General features: G+C 37.3%; 1 protein-coding gene across 3 annotated transcripts in view; it reads right to left on the reverse strand.

Moving 5' to 3' along the window:
• The window catches only part of NR3C2 (nuclear receptor subfamily 3 group C member 2), a 199,837-nt gene that overhangs the window by 73,328 nt on the left and 104,118 nt on the right, over positions 1-22,391 (reverse strand). For all 3 annotated transcript variants that reach the window (XM_042870870.1, XM_042870871.1, XM_042870869.1), the window contains one exon: positions 15,277-15,416. In XM_042870870.1, the coding sequence (XP_042726804.1) occupies positions 15,277-15,416 (140 nt within the window). The remainder of the gene's footprint in view (positions 1-15,276; positions 15,417-22,391) is intronic.

Here is a 22,391-nt window from a genome sequence, read left to right on the forward strand (position 1 = left end):
CCCTCAGACTGAATTTTGGCAGTGCCTGGCTTATCACACATATTCCTCACATTCTCAGATGGGTTTGCTATTTGTAAACCTTTCTCCTACTAGACCCTTCAAGCCAGAAAGCTGAGGAAACGTGCAGAGAAAATGGTAAAAAGCATAAGAGAAAAACACAAGCAAAACACACAATGCCAGCACCTTCTGTGATGGGTTCAAACACAAGGAGCTTTTCTGAACAGGAATTCTCCACTTATTTTAAACCTAATCTTCCTTTATTGGCCTCATCAAGGCACACTTTAAGAAGCCACCTCTATCTCCAGGAGAAACATAGGAGACTGGAGAAACATTTTCCTGCAGCATGCTCTGTGCCCCCTTTCTGGATTACAAGAGGCCCATCTCCTTTCTCTAGCTTTAGTTGACATCTTAGTTTGTCCCACATCTGGGTGGAAATAGCTCAATATTAAGTATAGCCCTCACTTCTTCAGTTGACAAACAAACCTTAATTTTAAGTGGTGCCTCCCTGGTATTCACATATGTACTGATTTTAGATTATGGATTTAAGATTTCTACTGCACTGTAAAACAATACTTCAGCTCTGTCTTTACCTGCTGAATTCTAAGCAGGCACTTTTCCTTGTAAAAACACACAGCATCTTCTTTCTTGGTGGCTTACTGTTCTTGCATGATGAATATTTTACCGAAGACTTCAAGTATGGAAAGAATGGTGGCAGTAACAAATATTACCATCAATTCTCAGTAGAATGGGCAATTAAAAACATAATAAGTGAGAGAAAAGCAATAGCAAGAGCTGAAATAAAAGTCAAACTATAACCGTGCTGTTACCCTTTGGTTCTCTATTTCTACATTTTCTAACTCCATGGAAAAGAGGATGCTGAAGTAAGCATCTCCTAAAACTGTTCAAAAACCGTCTTCTGTCTTATCACAAAACTATTTGTGCATACACTAGTACATAGATTTTGCTTGTGCTTTTACGTCCTTCACTTTTTCTTACCCTTTCCATGAATGATATTTTATTATTACAGAGTCAGAGATCTCCTTGCCATATTTCCTCGTCCGGCTGTGAATGAATTATTAACATGGAATAATCGGTGGGCATTCTTTCTAGACTTCTTCCATGGGAGTGGATTTTTTTTTTTTTTGGTGCAAAATAGAAGTGCAAGAAGGAGAGATGCAGCTCAGAATTATCAGTATCTTCCAACGTCCTTGTTTATATTATAAAGCTGTATGCAATGCTGCTGCATGAAAATATTTTCAGAATTGTATGTGCCACACATATCTACCATATTTGACAGATTGCCTGCTGCCCTACATTCAGCACACAGTACCTCTGCATGATGACACTGCAGAAGTAGGAGAATATTAAATACCATTTCCAGTTCCCAAGGCTCTATAAAACACTTGAATATCTGGAATTCAGCTACCTGACAGTATGTACCTTGTACACAGACAAATCAATCTGCAGTGTTGGATAGTTTCATTCAGGAATATGATGCCATCATGGCAGGGATAATGCCTTACTGTTACCTGGAAAACTGTAATAAAAAAAAATATCTTAAAATAGGGTAGTATCTTTTTAAAGTTTTATAAATAGATAAGCAAGCTAAGGCACACAACATAAGGAACACTTATTCATATCATTATCATTCTGTTGTATCAGAGAAAATTAGCACCTATCACATAATTTCAATCAGTATTGTTAAGGATGAAATTTGCATGCATGATATGGTGTATAGGCTAACGTACGTCCATTTCCTATGTCCATGTGATAAAATGGATGAATAAATAATTGGATGCTCAGCACCAAATATATTATTACTTGTAGGAAAAAGAAAATGGAGCACAAGTCTGTGAAAATGAATATAGTAATACTCATCTACAGCTAAACACCGTAGACAAAAAAATCCCCTTTCTGAAATGGAATAATACAGTTAGGTTCCTAAAACATTTATAGAAAACTTTCATAAAAGCCTGAGTTTTGAAAGGACAGGACCATTGCAATTCTTCCTGATAGTCATCAGCTTTAAATTACAACGGTTGTCCCAGCTCAATGAAGAAAAAGCTTAGCTGAGCACTTAGCAGAGCATACAAAAGGTCTGTAAACCTTCAAACTGCTGTTTAAATTGTTCCTGTTAGAAGAAGTTACAGCTCTGTTCCTCTGATCTGTTCCCCCACACCATATCATACAGCAACATTATCGTTTTTAATATCATCCATCACCCTGCTCTGTAATAAGCAGTGCTGTTCTGATGTTGCAAGAGCTGTTTGCCATATGTCTACTTCTAGCACAGCTTTCCATCCCAATACATGAGTTGCATTATTTATTTGTTACATGTAAAGAAATAAGGGAGTGGGTTTTGCAACATATAAATACAAAACATCAAGTCCAGTTCTTTTTTGTACTAAAAATGCAACATAAATCAATTTCGAGATGAACTGAAACGAATAGCTAGATACAAATGAGAAAACTACACTCTTGTTCTTGTGCCTGGTAATAGACTGACTGCAAATTATTGGAAATGAGTGGGTATGGATTTCAGGAAGAATCAGAAAGAACTGCAGGCAAATGAAAACGTAGAAATATGATTCAAGTGCATTAATGCTGATTTTATATATATATACACACATATATATACACACACACACACGTATATATATATGTATGATTTTATATATACATATATATATACATATATGTATATATATATATATATATATGTATATATATACACACATTTTACATTATAAGAATCCACAATATTCCGTTTCTAAAAGCAGCCATAAATTCACAAACAACTACTCTTGTTGCAAGAACAGTACCAAATGTTTCAAAGAATGGTAATTTTTCCTCTAATCCAATCTTATACTCTTTTTCAGCTTTGTGGACATGGGGCTATGTTTTAAACCAATGCATCTGCCTTCATATTGCAGAGGTTATTTCCATTTTGGTGTTTTTTCTCCCCCTGTGACTTTAAAATCAGCCTACATTCTACTTGCAAAATAAATTTCCAGAATATAACCTTCCCACGTTTATTTTCTAAGGCATTTATTTAGTACTCAATTACTTTAGATACTCTTCTACAGGCCAGAGTTATTGAACAGCTTCAATAAACATAAAAACCTACCGCCTAAATCAGTAATTTCATTACACTTTTCTGCACTTATTACTCATCAGCTGGCACACCATTGAAGAAAATCTGTATATGGATTTTTTATTTTTTTATTTTTTTAAATCAGAAAAAGATAATCTGTTAGGAGACATGAGTTACTCTTGAGACTCAGAATATCACTCAAACTTGATAAAGCCATTGGTTATTTTCTCCCTTTTCCATGTGCTTAATAATCAGCAGCATGAACCAGTTCATCCGGTCCATCCAGAAGTCTCAGCTCTTATTACAGTTATCCAGGGTAACACTGCTCTCATGCACTCTTTTCTTCTGGGTTGAGATTACTTACTTTTCCACTACTAGAATGCAATGCCCAACAACCAAAAAGCAAAACAATTTGGCACCGCAGAAAACCTTCAGAGTCCGGGATATTTTCTAGACGAGAATCAACTAATTCCAAAGCAGATTCTTTCACTTTGAAAAACAACAGCAGAGGGAAAGTCTAGAACAAGGTAGGCTTACTCTGCAAGGACTATGATCATCCTAAGGAACATTTTAACAATTCGGACATCACAGGCTGCATGCACAACTGTCAAGAAAATTTGCTGATATCATTAAGAGGTGATTCTGCATTAAATTTGACTGATGATGGGAACCAAATGATGCTCCCAAGGGAAGGATACAAATATCGTTTTTGTCTTCTACAGCTCTTTTTTTTATGGTGAGGGTGATCAAAGAGTATACAGGTTGTCCAGAAGGATTATGGAGTCTTAATCCTGAGAGACGCACAAGACCCAACTAGACACAAAGCAGAGTAACCTGTCCTGAGCAGCAGATTTGGACCCAAGAGTCTCCAGTGGTACTGTCCAAACTTAGCAATTCCTTGATTATTTAACAGTGCTCTCTAATCTGTAAAATGTTAATCCACACAAAACACTGCTCATTTCATAAACCGTAGCACAGACTGTGATAGCCCCAACAGCATGAAGCGATCGAGGACCACCTTCTATATCAAATAAACACGACACCCAGCATTTAAGGTTAACTTAGACCAGAACAAAAGGATACCCCGTACAGCTTCTAAAAGGAAAAACGATTCTGTGAAGCATCTGCAACATATTCAGAAAAGATCATACACTGACCACATCATACTACCATGTTTCAGTAATCTGTGCAAGCAGCTTATGCAATGTCAAGGTTCGAACTAAAATACTAAGCATGATAGGATATACTGTATGAACAAAGATAAGGAAGGATTAATCTTGAGGAACCCTAACAAACTCCCTCTAATGAAAGTTTCAGTATGTACCAGAGAACCTGGATTATATCTTCCCAAAATCAGTTCCTTCAAGCAGTTTTGCACAGTTCCTAAAAGCCTGAGGCAACTTGCCACTATTAAGCTGCACACAGCTTTCCTCAGAAAGAACCACCATCACTGACCCTTCTTGCACAAGACTGTCATATAAGAACCTCACTCAGGCCATAGTGCTAAAAGGAAAGTGCAAGAAATTCCAGGCTTCTGAACTCTGCAGAACATGAATTTCAACTGCCAGAATAAATTAATAGAAGCTTCTAAGTATATTATACCTTATGTTAACATCATTAAGTCCCCCTCCCTTATAAGACCTCCAGCTTATCCTGTGGACAATGTGAATGAAGATTTAGGATGACTATGAACCACTAAGTTAAAAAGGCCTGCTGCACTTAGACTACATGTTCATTTGCTACCAAATGGAAAACAAAGTACATACACGATTACAAGAGAGAGACGAGACAAAGTCGATACTTCAGGCAGTTGAATGGTGCCCTGGAGAACTGGATTGCACCTCCTTTTATGCTATAGATTTTATAATAATAAGAAAACCATTAATTATATCATCCTTGTTTCCTGAATATCCAACTTGAGTTCCAGAGTCTGATTTGCAATAGTTTAAGCAATCATAGCTGCAAATAAAATCAATGGGAATTGCACTTTGGACATATTAAGTGCTATAAAATGCCAAGTACCTCTGCTCCCTGCGGTCCTAGATATCATAAATCAGGAACGCCAAATCAGTGGTTACATATGGGCTTAATCTGTATCTCAACTCCTTGACTGTGAAACAGGAGTAATAACCACATATCTTATCTAGCATTGCAAGGACAAATTAAACAATGTTTGTGAAGCACCTGGATATGGAAGCACTTTCTATGGTGATGAGCACCGGAGAAAAGCTCTGTAAGAAATGAGTAATTAAGTCTTCTCAGCGAGGGACGAATACCAATCAGCAGTGAAGGCACAAGACTATACATTGAGCAATGAGAAGAACACAAAATATTGAAAAGCTGCTCATTAATTAAATGCTATCCAATCTGTTCAATAAGCAAAGCACAGGTCTCGTTGAAAATGCTGTTTGTGATCATGTCATTAAGGCTGACTTAGAAAGCATTACATATGGTGCAGACGAACAAAGACGAACAAAGACCACGCATGCTACCAGTATTCATTATTCTCACATTTAGTTGCAATTTTGTAACGTTGGTTATTGCTTTTTTTTTTTTTCTCACAACACATTTTTTAAAAGACTATTAAAAAAAATGAAGTAGCTCAAAATGCAGAAATCCACCATTAGACTTCATATAAAAACCCACACAGAGCAGAAGGAAGGGGTGGTAGAGGACAGAGCAACCTCCTTAAACTCTGGCATGCCTAAACCTGACACAGGAGGAGAAAGGGTGTGCCCTTAGCTCCCAGCCTCATTCAATCAGCAACTAAAGAACAGCAGAGACAGGGGAACTCCTATCAAATCCTGTGTATACAAAACACCTTCAGTAACTCAGCTCATGCACCACGTTTATTAACACACACGTCACAACTGAAAGAGAATACACAGGAACTACTAGTCCAGAATTTCAAAGTTCTACTTATTTTCATTCTTTGTAACATGGACTTTAGGCTTTAACTACACCTACTCTGCAGACACAAGCATAATAGCAGGTGATGCATACGCTAGGTCACACACCAGCTACTTCAAAGGTTGCACAAAGCTCTGCAACTCTGCAGCAAGTTCAGAGCTTCCTATTACAAAGCAGGCAGCTCTTGGCATTCCTTCTCAAGAAGATTGAATGCAAACCTGCTTACTTATGCCTGCTCTTCTAGCAGGGAACAAGGTGATGCAAAAGCCTCACATCGCGATCTCCCCCTGGATCCCACCTTTCCTAGGTGGAAGCATCTGCCCCACATTCTCTTTCTAGAGTGCTGGGTTTGGCAACTCAGTCATGAAAGACAGGACCAAACAATTGCACAGGTTAAAGCCAGCTAATAATTCTGTCTTACAGAATTCTGTCTCAAACGATAAACAGCTATGGACTTCAAAGCCGACCACGAGCCATTATAGTTTCTAAAAATCTGACAAAACTGCCTCAGACTAAGTCCACACTTCAAACTCAGGAGAAGCCCTCCTGATCTTCAACATACTAAAACTGAGCTGTAAAAAAAGAAAGAAAAAAAAAAAAGGCTGAAATGCTGGCTTCTTTTAAGGCAGTGGGAGACTTGCCATTACCTTTTCCCACTCTATTTATATCCAAGATGCTAGCAGATGCCTTGTTCCCTCTGTCTATATCAGACAGATCTGTACGTACATTTTATTTCATTTTTGGTCTGGAAATTGTTTCCTCACCCTCTTACTTAGAATGAGATCAGGACATACAAAGAGATACTTTCTCTCGCTATATACATATATAAATCTATTTTGTGGTTTCATTTGTTTAGAATTTCTTCTAGCCACAACACTGCCAAATTCCTTATTTCTAAGATTGTTTTGCTGAAGGTACACTTTGCAGAATTATCCCTCCTTTTGACTCTTATCTACTAAAAGTGATCCTGGTAGACTTTCTTCTCGCTCAAAAAAATTTCTGAACCTTGAGGGTTGCAGAAGAAAAGTAGTACTTGCTACTGAAAGTGCAAATTTTAACACTGCTTTGATGGCCTGACAGGTATCCCTTAAGAAGCACTACTGAAGCTGTAAGGAGCTAACGCATCTGATTTATGACATTTTATATGCTTTATGGTGTTTGACACAGAGAATCCTATATGCTTATTTACACCCCATTGCAAATTCCAATTTGACCGGTTTTTTATCCATTCACAGTTATATTGTACTTGAGGTTGCAAGAACCAGCAGTACAATATTGAAGTCAGACCAATCATAGTTCAATGACAGATTTCCCAAGAGTCAGATTCTCATAGGAGGGAATTATGAGCAAATATCATCCAGCACAAGGGCACTTGATGAGGTCCACAGGTACCTGCAGCAGCCAATGTGGATAGCACAGCTATTTCAGAAGGACTTGTGAGCTTGTTTGTAAACCAAAAATGAGAAATGCCATCTCAGGAGACACATGTTCATCTGCTGCTACAACTAGAAACCAACTGTCTCATGCAGGATCTGAGCAACTCATGCCAGTTCTTATAAACTGGAGTCCTGTATGCCAGTTAGAATGTGGGTATCCATTATCATTACAAGTAGAATATCCTAAAATATACTAATTGGCTCAACCTTTCCTTTACTATTCCCATTTCCTTAAGTTGGATGAACTCTACCCTTATCGGGACACAACAGAAACTAGAAGAGGCTTGTAGGTCTTCGGCTTATCTTTAGCTTACCCAGACTACCAAAGATCATATTATACTATCAGAGTTACTTATCTTACATAACGTTTTAAATTCAATCCCACCATCTCCATTCAGGATAATATCCCTAAATGTCCCTCTTCTTGATGGTTTGCATCCTTCACTAAATACCAAACCAGACAATGTCAATTTTACCCATTTGCTGTTATTTCAGTACAGATCTAAGTTCAAAATAAATTCTTCTCCCTCTGACTTGTCTATTCCTCCACTGTGAAATATTTATAGACAGCAATCATGTCCCAACTCAGACTCTTCTTGGGTAAGCTAAAATAAGCTAGAAGCATTTAGCCACCTGACATAAGATAAATTTTTATTCTCCAGATCATTTCAGAAGCTCTCCTGATGTGTTTTAACTGACTCTGAAGCAAACTGTTTCATGTGTTGCTGACCAGAAGAATACACAGTGCTCCATCATTCATACCATGATGACATGAATATTACAAAATACAGATTTTGAAAAAATGTGCTACAGAAATGGCTCAGCCATCTTGAAACTACTACCTGAGTGACTATTTCCAAGCAGAACTCTGTCTACCTTCCCCACACGATACACATAGAAATCAACATTTTAAATTTTTAAGAAAAGGAAGCTGAAGTATTCAAGAAGGCAAAAAATGCATTGAAGTATTCAGGCTAATGGCTATGACATTTGATCTTTTGTTAGTCAAAATATTTCTGGTTAACTTTAGTCAACATGCCTTCACAGAACTGTCCCACCTCACTCTTGGGGAAGACTCTGATCTGTGAGAATGTTACCTTCTGATATGTTAAAATAAACAATAAATAATTAATATTGTAACGCAGTTCCTTATTACATGGTAAGAATGCAAAAATCCCCTCTCTCCTATGAAAATACAGAAATTAAGTGTTTGAAAGACTTCCTGATGTTTGTGTTTGTGACAGAAGGCCATTACCTAAGATAAATCAGTCTTGCCATGCCAAATGTTTTCTGTATACTGAAGATTCTGCCCACGGAGGCTTGTCATAACCTCCTGAATGTTACCTTATAAATGAAACAGGCTAGAGATCAGTATTCATAAAACAAAGAATACAAGACAAATGAAATAGTGGAGGGGTAGAAAAGTTGCAAGCAGATTTCCATGCTTTGTGCAAGCATTTTTTAATGCTAGACAGCAGCTGATATTTAAAATTTTCATCCTTCTCCTTGTTTCTCCTTCTCTACAGCAAAAAAGAATTTTTGGAAAAGAGTTCAGTGCAGATTTTTTAGCATTCCTTGTTGTAAAATATTTTTTCAAAACATTTAAGAAGCCATTAACCATCTTGCAGTTCTTTGTGGCACTACACCTGTTAACCTCATTGTTTTAAAACCAGGACGCTGTATCACCTAGATGGATCCCAAACCTCTTATCTTCCTGAAATGCTACTGGAATATGCTTGCTCTCTTGGCATAATGCTCCCCATTCAACATATCTCCTGCACTTACTTTTCAGCTCCAAACTCAATTTTTCAGTCTGTCACACAGCCTGCAAATTCTGAGAACCAAAAGGAAAGCATTTCTTCCCATTCTGCCTCTCCCTGATTTTCAAATATTCCATTATTACACATGCTCCATCCTAAATTAATCTTTTCCCTTTTTTTTTTTTTTCTGGTCTCACTTCCCGCTGCTTGCTTTTTGCCTCTTTTTGGGGTCCCAATGCTAAAATTTCTACTTCTTTCCTTCCAACAACATTCTTAACTCTAAGTTTTTAGTTACTAAAGCCAACCAAAGGAGCAGAAAATCAGATTCCACTTCACTGAGCAATACTGCCTGCCAGAGTGAAAAACAGTAAGAGTCCTTGAGATACCTACAAAAGGATGGAAGGTTAGTGGCAGCTTCAAACCTACAACAATTACTTAAATTTTGTTTTATACCTATTAAGCATAGTATATCAAGTAGAGAAGTAGCTGCTACATGAATCTGACCAGCTCACTTGCCCTCAGCAGATCACCCATCTGCTTGCTCTTCACCTAATAGTTCTGTTTGATAGGTTGTAAAACAGATTCTTGCAACAGGTCAGGAACAGAGTCAACTTCAAATCCCACTTAGAAATTACTATGAAAACATATGGACATCTATACTGAGTGATGTTGAATTTAGAGAGGTCATTGACCTTATGAAAGTGGATAAAAAGGAAAATTGCAGGCTGTGATGGAAAAACACTGACTTCATTACAGTGAATGAACAGAAGAGTGGAGAGTAAAGAACAGTATGTATAATTAATTCTAGTGACACAAACCTACAAAATTCATGAGAGCGCTGTAAAATATTGGGGAAAATATCTTTTTACAATGTATCAAATTCAGCCTCTACAGAATAAAAATATTCTTCTTCATATGATCAATAGGAAACCCTTTCCTATTCACCAGAAATATTACATAAATCTTTAAGTTCTGCTAATTGAGCAAGTTATTGGAGATCTATGCATTCTCATAGCTTGACATTTTCTCCACCTTGATTCAAATCAGAAATTTTAGGAGATGCATAGAGTGTGTTCCAGGGTCTTCTACTTGGAAACATAGAGCTTTGGGAAGTTCTTTCATGCACAGCGAATGGAAGAAACAAAGGAAGACTACCTGTTTTTGTAAAAAACATATTAAGCATAACCTATCTCTTTCTTTCTTGTGTGGCCTTCTGGAAACAGAAACTACAGAGTATTCCCCAAACAAACAAACATACTATATATATATATATATATATATAAATATATATAAATATATATATATATATATATATATATATATATATATATATATATATATAAATACTTGGGATATTACACATCTGGCCCACTGCTAAATGGCCGCACAGTCCCTTTGCTTGCCAAAGAACAAAAATTATCTACCACTGAATCTTTAGGCTGGTAACAGCTAAGTTGAGACTGTATAAGCTGATGGATCACCGTGATTGTGGAAGACAAGACCAGACTCAGTGAATGGTACAGCACTACGAGCTACCTCAGGGAACCACCGGGCTGCACCCTGGATCCTGTGGCCCCTGTTGTTTTGTTCTTGGATTTCCAAAGCAGCTTGGCAGGAAGGGAGATGAATGCCACTTCCTTTTCTGTAACTCTAGCTTTGAGGCTATGTCAGTTTCCACAGCTGTGCAGAGTTTTTACAGATTGCTGCACACAAAATTTCATCCCTCCCCCTGTGGAAGCAAAGTCTTGCCTAACTTGCTGTTCAAACACAGGTTGAAGGGAGGGTCTCCGGAGTTGCTACACCACTTGCTGAGGTGCACAGTGCTCACTGTAGTCAGCTGGCATTCAAGTAAGATAGTACCAGATTAGACTTGAAAAAAATGCCTTCAGCCAATTTTCTCTCTCCTTTAAATAGACAAATGATAAGTGATCAAGTGAAACGCAAATGGAATCCTAGAGAATTCTGTTGCCGTGATCATGTTTCTCCCTCAGAGGTGGGAAGAGATCTACTTTTCTGACCTAGAATAGCCGAACTAGCTCCAAGGCAAACCCGCAAGACAAGAAAATCTGAAGATGACTGAGGATTGTATCACTGTATTTAAAAATAAGACAAGCTTCCCCAGTTGATACAATAATTAATATGATTTAATTTGTTAATTTTTCCGCTTTATTTTAAGTAGCCAAAAGTCTCACAGTGAATATGCAAAGAAACTGGAAGAGAGCAGTCCTTCTTTGTCGTAGCCTTCATCACTATTAGGAGTTGAAAAATGCTTTCTTTTTTTCTCATACCCAAGCCAAAAGAAGAATGAAAGATTAACCTTAGCAACTTAGGAAGCAATATAATTTTGATTTAGGACAGATTACCTCATACTTGTCTGGAACTTGAACAAATGAAGACTGAAAACTGCGTGAGCAGCTATGATTTCTGACATCAAGCCTTTTACACTCCTTAGAGAAAGCTGGTTCAGGAAAAAATTAGAAGAGAAGACCAGCCAGGTGCTTTAGGTTCCCTCACAGTAGAGTGTATATTCAGCAAATAACTCCAATAATGAATATAAATTCAAGCTTAAATAACTATGATAGCCCATAATTTAACGTAGAAAATCATACAATATAGTTACCCCATATATAAAAATGTACTGTAAGTACAAAAGTCTCAACTTTCATAGCAACAAAATTTGTCAGTATTTTTATTATAATTAAGGGGTTTTACTATTTGTAAAGCAGATCAAATTTATGTTAATGACACAGTCACATTTCTTCACACTAGACTCCTGTTCATCAAGTAAGTCAGCAAAAAAATCCATGCTTAAGTGATACCAAAAGTTTGTTCTTCCATAATTTACATCCCCCTAATGAATTCCATCTGAAATTACTTTGGAATCCTAAGCAACAGTCCTTCTTTTCTTTTTTTTTTTTTTTTTTGTCTACAGATTTTCTTCTCTTATATTGATTGAGCATTTTCTCCACATCTTTCCAAATAAGGTCCTCCGGGAATATGACTACCAGACTTACAACTGGAAATGTGAGCTCTGGTTTTTTTGTTGCTGTGGACTTCTTTGTTTTATATTTCAAGGCAATTGTTTTTGTTTTGTTTTTCCTTTTTTTCTGTCACAACCCCTCTCTTTCATAGTATTTCCACAGAGCACAAAGCAATTGGTACTCAAAAGCTGTTCAAGGCAAGCTCAAAACACTCTAGCAATTCCAGCTGAAACCAGAAGAACTGGATGGTTTTCCACAACCGCTTTCTCCAAAGCCTCCTTCTCTCTGTTTCCATACTTTTTTTATTTTTGACACTTTTTGTCTCCCAACTTACTCTTCCACTTCAACTCCAGTTGGTCACCACCATGATTTCCAAGCCATTATATCATTTGAATGCAACTTTTAGATCAAATCTAGATAATTAGAAAAAAAAAAAGTGCCTTTTTGTACACACATTTGAATGTAAAATCTGTAGAAAAGTACTTAAGTTTTAATATGATTTTAGGGAAATGACGAATGAAACTTGAGGGATCTCCTCCGTTAAATCTCTTAGAGAAGGAACAATTCATTTTTACTTAAGTAAATTAGCCACTGTATTCATAAATCTGCCCCCAAAATTGTTTCTACGTTCAGAATGGGAGCATTACTGTTTTCTTTGTCATTAAGGCAAGGATACAAACACTTCAGTAAAGAATATACTTGTAGCCCAGAGCTGAGATAGGTATGCCCAAGATGTACTCTTCAGGTAGCGTTCCCACCTTGAATTATTCTGTGCACTGAATTAATACTGTTTTAAACATCTGATGCAACACAGGAATTATCATAAATACTTCAATTGCACTAAGAACGCTCAAGATGAGTGATTTCATTGGTTGTGCACTCAACCGAAGAATTTAGGATGACTACCAACCATTTGCTTTGCTATGAACCTACCCACACAAATTTGTATTCACACTGATAGTTTCAGGATGTTTACAGCCAAAATACATACTGTGTTTTTTGCTGTGACCTACTCTGGCTATTACTGTACTATGTACTTTTATATAAACAAATAAAGTACAAGCCAAACTTTCACTGTTTGCATAACATTACTAGTAGCAGTAAGAGCTCACAATCATGTGCATATCAAGCAGGAGCCTAGACAATGTTCCGACACCACATGTAAGAACCCGTATGTTAATGTAATCACTTTAAAAATAGATCTCATGCTTATTCAAAAACCACCATCTTTACTGTTCAGAACAACCCTGTTGTCTTTGGTTTTTAAGCTCTTTTTGCTAACTGGCAAACTTTCAGTTATTACTGGTAACTACATTTTTAAAATATGTTTTACGCCCGTTTCCAGATCAATTATTTCCTAATAATCTTGGCTTTTTTGTCTTGAAGATGAAAAGCTCGCTGCTTTGTTGACTCCTAAAGGAAATCCTCCATAATTTTTCATAAATTTCTGTGAAATAGGATCTAATTATGACAGAAAAGACATCAAAAGTGAAGGTATGGTAAATGCAGATACACAGTATCTATAAATTACAATGACTTAAGACTGGGAAAGAAGTTTCCTCGGAAGGTAGGGAAGGAGAAGGAAGATAATAAAAGGTGCTACCGGTTCACACAGTAGATGTGTGCACATGCTAAAAAAAGCCACCACCACCTCAACAATAACAACAACAAAAAGCCCTCACTGTTTAGATTTCACCAACAAGGACAGCTCAGACATGGATGTACAAATGTCTATGCATGATGTCATGTGTAAGTACAGGCGGGGTGTGTGCTCAAGTGCTACATAAAGGAACTGAAACCACAAAGTCAGGGAATGAAGACAACTACTGCACAACAATAAGAGAAAATTTTTGCAGAAGTGAGGATATCTTTTCCAGGTTGTTACAGCTTTGGGAAGCTTAATTCAATTAAATTGGCAGTTTTTGATGATAGATAGATAAACAGATTGATAGAGAGATATTACATGAGATATTGACCTCAATGACGCACAAGCTCTCAAGGTCAACTTGAGAAGCTGTATCTTTACAGCTACCAGTAGCAGACAGAGTGGCCACAGGAGATATTAATCACATAACACACTGCCTCACTCTGCTCAGGGTACAAACTGGATGCCCAATTAAGGGATTATTTTCTTTCAAGTTTTTCTTTACCAAAATAAATGCAGCTTGTTTCATCAGGGGTTATAAGAACACCTCACTGGTAATGATTTCTTTTGCATGCCATGAATCAGGTAGTAAAAACTTAATTCACATCGCTTGAGGCAGTTGCTTACTAAGCCTTTAAAGATCAAACATACCCTAACTACACAAGACACTGAGACGCGGCACCTACCAAAGATCCTGCAGCAATATGAATGGTACTAACTTCTTTCTAACAAGATATACAGGAAAGATGAGCTATACCATAAATAGTATAAAATAAGGAAATGTTGGCTAAACACTCCTACGATGGCAAAACTATCGAAACACAGACCGCATGAAAATGCTAGTCCTTAATGAAAAAAAAGAGCATTGCAATACCAAAGAAATGCACAGTGATCAATTTATGTACCCTCATCAATCTTTCACAGAACTGTAAAGCCTTTTTCTTTTGCTAAAACACAGATGACGCACTACTGTGCCCAAAGACCTGAAGGTAGCCGCAAGCAGACAACTGACCTAAGTGAGTTGTACTGTCATATAAGATGTCAAAATGATGAGACAACCTTACTCAACCTCCAGTACAGGAGAAGCAGAGCTATGCTTACACCAACTGTATTCACATCCAATTGAAATTACTAACAGCAACTTGGAGGGCTGGAGGAGCTCAAGTCTAATTCAGTAGTAGCATAAGGTACATCAATGCGTTCTTTAAAAAAAGTTCAAAAAAGAATTACAACCTGGCATATTCTACTTGACATTTACAATGCGTAATTGGAAGCCATTCAACAAAGGTGTTCTCACTTTTTTTCCAGATTAACACAGAACTTTACCAACAGAAGAAAACAGATGAAAAACATGTGTGCATGTACCTATTACTGCATTTAAAAAAAATGCACAAATTCCACCTTGTCTTTTTTGCTGATTTTTTTGTTTTGTTTTGTGTTGTATTCTTACCTTCTACTGCTCTCTTGAAGAAAACTTTACAGCTGCCGCATGTAACTACCCCGTAATGACATCCAGATGCCTCATCTCCACATACCAAACAGACTTTGGAAGGCCTCGAAGAACCAGATGATACACTTCTCAATGAAGAGCTAGAGAAGAACAAAGCAAAAGGAAAGTTATGAATATTTCAAATCACACTGGCCACAAAGTTCAATTAAGAATTTATAACAGGTATATTGCTCAAGGCACCTAACAATTAGGAAACCACAACTCTTTCTGGCAGTGCCTTGTTCAACACATGCGTTGCTTTAATTACTAGAAGAAATATTTTATTGTCTTCTTTAAAACACTCATAATATATCAATGTTAATGCGAGAAATTACCACAGGGGCAGTGGAATTTATTGGTAGCAGATGACTAAAATTGAAAATAAACAAACAAACCACTCTGGCAGTGTCCAGAAAACTATAAATTTTCTGGGTTTTTCTGATTTTTTTTAATTTTTTTATTTTTGTCTCAAGCCCTTACAGGCAAAGTACATCTGTAATAAAGCTGCTAAGACCATTTCACGAAACCGTACAGCACAGTGGTAACTTCTCTTCCCTTATTCATGGGCCTGCCTATCACTACAATGGCCCTTGAGTTTATAAGTTATATTTCTGTAATTGAACAGCTTGCTTCCAAGAATAGTGAATTGGAAGCCTTTTTGCATACAGCAAGTGTAGAATATTCTTTATTACACTAAGTGCCAGGAGAACAGCCCTAATATTTCAGAAAACGTTCCATTCTGAAGTTCTGCAGACTGATGCATCTTGCAAACTCAACCTCAACTAAAAACATGGGGTATTTTATGTTGCTGTTTTGTAGTTGTTGTTGTTTTGGGTTGTTTTTCTTTGAACTGTGACTTTCAGGAGATCTCTTTAATTAGTATTTTCTATTGACAGCTTTAAAAGACAGTGCTCTTCAAAAACCAACCCCATTTCATAACGCAGCGAGTCTCCTCCCTCCCTTCTTCCCCGGGGAAGGAACTGGAAATGCCTCCCTTTAATTGGCACATTCAGTGAAATGCGTCAGATACCAAAGGAGAAGAGAGCTTTGGATCCCACCCACACCTGCAAAGGACTGGGGAGGATCTTCCCCTTGATACTGTCTCCCTTCTCCAGGTAAACATGACCTCTTGCATATCTTCACACCTTATCTCTCTGAATCCTGTCAAGCAACTACAAAAACAACTCTGGAAAATTTTACACTGGTGGTGAAACAATCTGATAGTTCAAACTGCAAATCAGAAGCTATTTGTCAGCCAGGTATTGGGCAACAAAGTTCACAGGTAGGCTTAATTCAAATGCAAGATAAGCAGCTGATTAAGAAATTCCAGGGATGCACTCTTTGCCTTTTTCATTCTGTATCTTCCTTTAAAGAGATACACAGAGGCCAAATGATTTATCCAGGGGCACGGCAGGAATGTCACTCCAGATCAAGGACCACGAGTCCCCTTGCCTGCAGGTTCGCTGCAACATTCAAACTAAACATCTTTTTAAATGGCAACATTCAGAAGTTAACCAAAAATGTTCCTGATAATATTCCTGTTCTTGTCTACTTGCTAGTCTGTTCGATTTAATAGTTTTATTCCCTGTGCTATTTATACTTTCATTACATAACATAACACCACTTGATAATTGCTGGGTGATGGCATTAGCTCATCTGCCAGTGAGACAAAGGAAAGCCTCTCCAGACCTACAGTAAGAAAGTTTGATTTGCTCAAATCACTGGCACGGTTATGCACACTGGGCGAGCAGAGCTGTAAGGCAGCTACTTTGGGATTTACCAAGACTATGCTGCTATTCAGCACTGCATTTCAGCTCTGCATTTCGATATGTTGAGGAAATGAATGCAAGTAGGGTAAAAACCCCTTTTTTCCCTGCAGCACATTGCATACCGTATGAAAAAAAAATTAAAAAATAAAATCAAGCTTCTCATTAAACAAATTTCTTCAGAAGGTGTCTGCTTTCTAGAGAAAATGTCAGCAACCTGAAAAACTACCGAGTCGAAAATTCATGTTTTGCTTTCTCACTGCAAACTGCAGTATTTTGTCTGAAAAAGGAAACATTTCAGTTCTGACACACCACCAAAAATGTCTCAGGGCATTTGTAATTTCGGTGCCGCATGTCCCCATTTCTTCATAAGACACAGAAATTCTCCTACTGTACAACTACTGCAATCTTTCTACCCCGAAAAAGGTCAGTGCACTTTTTTAATATCTAAAAAGGTAATTCTGGTAGAGAACTCTTACTGTGCTGAAATAGAGGATCTCACAGCAGTGTGTGCATACAGACACGGCTGTGTATATACACAGAGATATGCTCTTTTTAGTTGAAAATAAATTGTCATGCAGCATTTGCAGAAGGTAGGAGAGCCTTTTTTAGGTATTAACTACCCCTTAAAATTCCACTTACATGAATTAGTGGGTTAAAAAAAAGCCAGTAAGAACACATAGAGACACTGTTTGATCCATAACTATTATTAAATGCCCACCTAAACCATTATCTTTAGCATATTTTATACAGTGCTTATCGAGATAAAGGGCTTGAACAGAGCTAAATGGCAAAAGTAGAGCCTGAATGCAAAGCATGTATTCAGCTTTTCAGCCACAGCAGCACAGGTGGAAGCGTAACATTCCGGAATAAAATTTAATTAATTCCCATACATCCTTTTAATCAGATTAAAAGTGGAACAGGTTAAAACACAAATGAGATATTTTCATTTTTAATAGCAGTATCCAACAGGGTACAATTCTCAAATACTCTACTCCAAAGAAACGCTGATATTAGCTGTTGGTACTTAAATCTCCTCCAATATGTGTCAGTTTAAGCTGTGATTGCCTTTTAATGTTTTGCTTGTTTGGTTTTAAGATTACCTATGTTCTCTTTCACCTACACTACACCAAAGTACTTTCTAATTTAAAACGCTGTTACATTACTTCATACAGGAGTTATAGTGGTTCTCGTCCACACCTGCAAATAATAAAATGCCAAGTTCCAAAAATATGCTCAAATCACATTGTTAAGCTTCAAATTAAGCCATTCCCTCCATTGAAGCTATTCTGCTCTCAACAAGGGATGAATGGATGGTTACATCTTTTCTTCATAAATCTTATTTACATTCACACCATTATTCCTTTCTTAGAAACTTGACCGTGGTAAGATTTGCATCAAGGCCAGTCTGATGAACAAACTTCTTCTCTGTCCTCAATTCAAGGCCAAATATCCGGCTTGTATGACACAAACACACTTGATCTCTTCACTACTTGCAGTAAACCAACTACCTACTTCATTAGTATAACTACATAACCTATATGTACAGGAGGAAACACCACAGTAAAAATACCCCCCTCTTCGAAAATGCTTCTTTCATGCGTGCTGTTCTCAGATGAACATTTCCCTGTTCATTATTTTTGCCACTGAAACATCCCATAAATTTTTATTAAATAATCCTAACCTAAATTGGTATTTGGGAAAAATACTGTTATTGGGAATAACAATAAAATCTAAATTTCGATTATAACTAATACACAAATTAATTCAGTTCTAATTTTTTTTAGTGCGCTCAGTCTGATTCGCAGCACCATATGAAAAGCTTAGTTACAACAATCCCATCACTCTGGTAGTATATTATTCTGTTGTTTAAAACATTACAACAGTTGGTCCCAATAAGAAAAGATGCTATAAATTCAGTGGACCTCATAAAACCTCACTCCCTAGACAGCCAATCGCCCAGTGCCAAACATCTATTTCAAAGACACCCTAAGCCTAACAATATCCGTAGGCCACAGCAGCAGGACAGAGTCTTAAAATGCTTAGCACAAGTGAAAACACTGCTTTTACACATTTGCACAAGTCCAAACTAGAGCAACAAGTACTGCTCTGTTATACACAGTGTATTACAGTGGTTACTGCTGATCTGGAATTTTTTTGTGGACAGCAATTCGCTTTTAATACAACCTTCTAACTGAAAGTACAAGAAAGACAGCGTGAGATGCCACAGAGATTGGCTACTCATCGTTGCTTTTATAAGCCAGTGGTTTCCAGTCTTACTAAGGGTTATCATTTTCATGCCTCTGTCACATTTCCCAACGTAAAGAAAAATAAATAAACAGGAAAACATCCATACTACAGGATGCAAAGAGAAATCATCTAATACAGCATACATATTTTATCACAGCAACATCACAGCCAGGGACAGCATGGAGCAATTTAACAATGTCAAATGTATCTTCTAAATGATTCGTAAAATGGTCACTTAGATGGCTCCACTCACATTTGTCACATTGTAGGGTACGTGACAAGGAATAAGCCTGATTTATTAACCTCAATAGTGCAAATGTTGGCAGTTAAATACTGACCTTGACCAGCCGCTGCCATCAAATTCATTTGTGCTTCCACAAGTTGGTTTTAGTAATAGTTATACAGAGAATTAATTAGAAATAACAGATTTTGTAAAGAAGAGTCAATAAACCCACAGATAATCCAGCATTTTAAAAGCTGATTACATAGGTTATTATGCTTCTCAAACCAGATGTCATACAGGAGCACCTTTCTGATGATACAACAACACACTTCAAGGAAGCACAAGGCACAGTAGGAATCCTAAAGTCGTTCGTTCTAAATACTTTCATTAATATGAGAGCTGGATGAGTCCTATTTCAATTCCACATAATTGACTTTTCCAAGCAGAAGTTTCCCCATAGTAAAATGATCAGAAGGAGTCTGGTTTCCTCAATAAATATGTTATGAAAAAACAAAGGCAAAAAGTTGAGATTGGCAACAGGGTTTATTTGGTTTGGTAAAAAAGTGGGAAGAAAAATAACCAGGAGCTGCCACAAGATGCACAAACTGTCATGACCTCCAGCAGTGGCAGGCACCATTTCCCCGATCTCGCTCCACACCGCTAGTTTTATTGTCAATGCTGAGGTCTTACTCATGTAAGTTCTGCCTTGTGCAGCCTGACTTTCTTAAAAAGTTTCACTGCAGGAATGTACTCTGGTCCTCTGCTCCAACTACACGCATAAAGCAGATTAGCAGACTGGAAAATGGTATTTCTTAAATGTCAGTCTACATAAACCAATCTTCTTGTCAGCAGACCAAGAAGGCATAGAGATATGAAAAGGTAGAGAGATGAAGTGATTGGATTTTAGGAGGGGAAGGCAGTCACATGAGACTCCTGAATGCAGAGTTAAAGAAGCAATGCCGAAACAAAAAAAAGCCTCAGAAACAAAACTCAGAGCAACATTTACCCTCTAACGCGTGGCACAGGGGCACACGAATTGCCAAATAACCTAGCAGCACATTCTATCCAGTGAGTTTCCTGGGGCTTTATCCCACTCCTGCAAAGATGAAGACAGACATCACTGAAGCGGTTATGTTTCCTCGACTAAAACACTCGAACCTGCACTATGACCTCTACCAACCCCAACACCTAAAGGCTTAAAATTAAGCTTAAAGCCTTAGATTTTAAAACAAAAACAAACATCCTTTGAGAGCCAGAGATCTAGAAATTTCAGGAAAGCTAACTGTACTTCAGTGTGTTTTAGGGATGACAGAGGCACCAAGTCAATATCTGAGCCAGTCCATGCTTTTTCTGCCATGTGAAGTACCCTACCAGTCCATAATTAATGTGAGCAACTAGGGAAAGACTTTTCTTTAAATGTTTTCTCTTTACTAGAATAACAGAACATAACAGAAATATTTCTCCACTCCAGTGAAGTATTCAGGAAATGCAATTAATGAAAAAAAAAAAAAACCAACAACAACAAAAAAACAACCTGTAATCTAGTACCTTCTAGTCCCATAAATCTGTTGAATTTTGAATCCCAGAATTCAGAATCTTAAGCTCTTGTATGGATTATCATTTATTCACATTTGTTTTGGTTTAGTTAATGATAAAGAACTCATGCTATCCTTCAAAGAATCACAGAACTGTAGGGGTTGGAAGGGACTTCCAGAGATCACTGAGTCCAACCCCCCTGCCAAAGCAGGATCCCTACACCACGTCGCACAGGTGGGCATCCAGGCAGGTCTTGAACATCTCCAGAGAAGGAGACTCCACCACCTCCCTGGGCTGTTTTTTTTTTTAATTTATTGCTGTTAGCAATAAATAAAAAAAAAAAGTAATCAGTATCTTACCAAAATAAATTCATTTTGTCACTTATGGACCAGAAGATGTCTTTTTAAGAAGCATTTTTAAAAATACCTTCAGCAGATAAATGCAGTAGTTGTTATGCTACATCTAATTTAATAGTTATTTTCTATCTCCTTTCTCTCCACTATTTCAATTTTCAACTGCTTGAAATTCAAATGCTGCAGCACGAACACTGAAGTATAGATTTAAAAAAAAAATTAAGCCAGTATTTATCATTTTATTCCCCATTCACTTACTATGATGAAACACGTAGAGGAAAACAAAGAGGAAAGCACATACTGTTAAGAAAGATTTATGAGATCATGTGGTTTCTTTCCTCAGCAGCTCCAGCTTTCACATCAAGTTACTTTATTTAGTAATGATTAAGGGTCATACACAGCACTTTCATACCTGGATATTAATTACACTAAGAAGTGAGTTCTGATGTACAGTGACAGAAGAAAAGGCTCCACCCTCAAGCTCCCCAAGTCTAAGAAAAGTTAGTTATTATTTAAAAAGAAACATTTAAATTGCAGTATTTATTCTGAAGATAGAAGCTGATGGGCTCTCTAAGCAGTAGCCACCAGTGAATAGGTTCCTGCATTTATTTTAACCTTGAGGCATGTGTTGATTTTACAGAATGAAGCAAGCGTACCAAGCTCCTTCAACTTCCATTCCCTAAGCGGAAGTTGATAGCAGAATCCACCACTTTTCTGAATCCATCTGTAAGCCTTGACTTTTCCTTGACCTTCTCCACCAGAATCTTTTGGTAGTGGCTACAATCTGCTGTCACATTTTTACCTTAAAGTTATCCATTGTCTACAGAAAAATAAAAAAAACTTAAGCATAAATAAAGGTGTGTTATGATGGCCTGAAACTGGTAGCCCTTATCTCCTATGGGAATAAATGGGCTTCCAGCCCACTGACCCAGAGAAGCATCATGTCCT

This window comes from Lagopus leucura, unplaced genomic scaffold (assembly GCF_019238085.1).
Source record: "Lagopus leucura isolate 7727_CA_CO unplaced genomic scaffold, USGS_WTPT01 Super-Scaffold_100004, whole genome shotgun sequence".
In the NCBI taxonomy this organism is placed as follows: domain Eukaryota; kingdom Metazoa; phylum Chordata; class Aves; order Galliformes; family Phasianidae; genus Lagopus; species Lagopus leucura.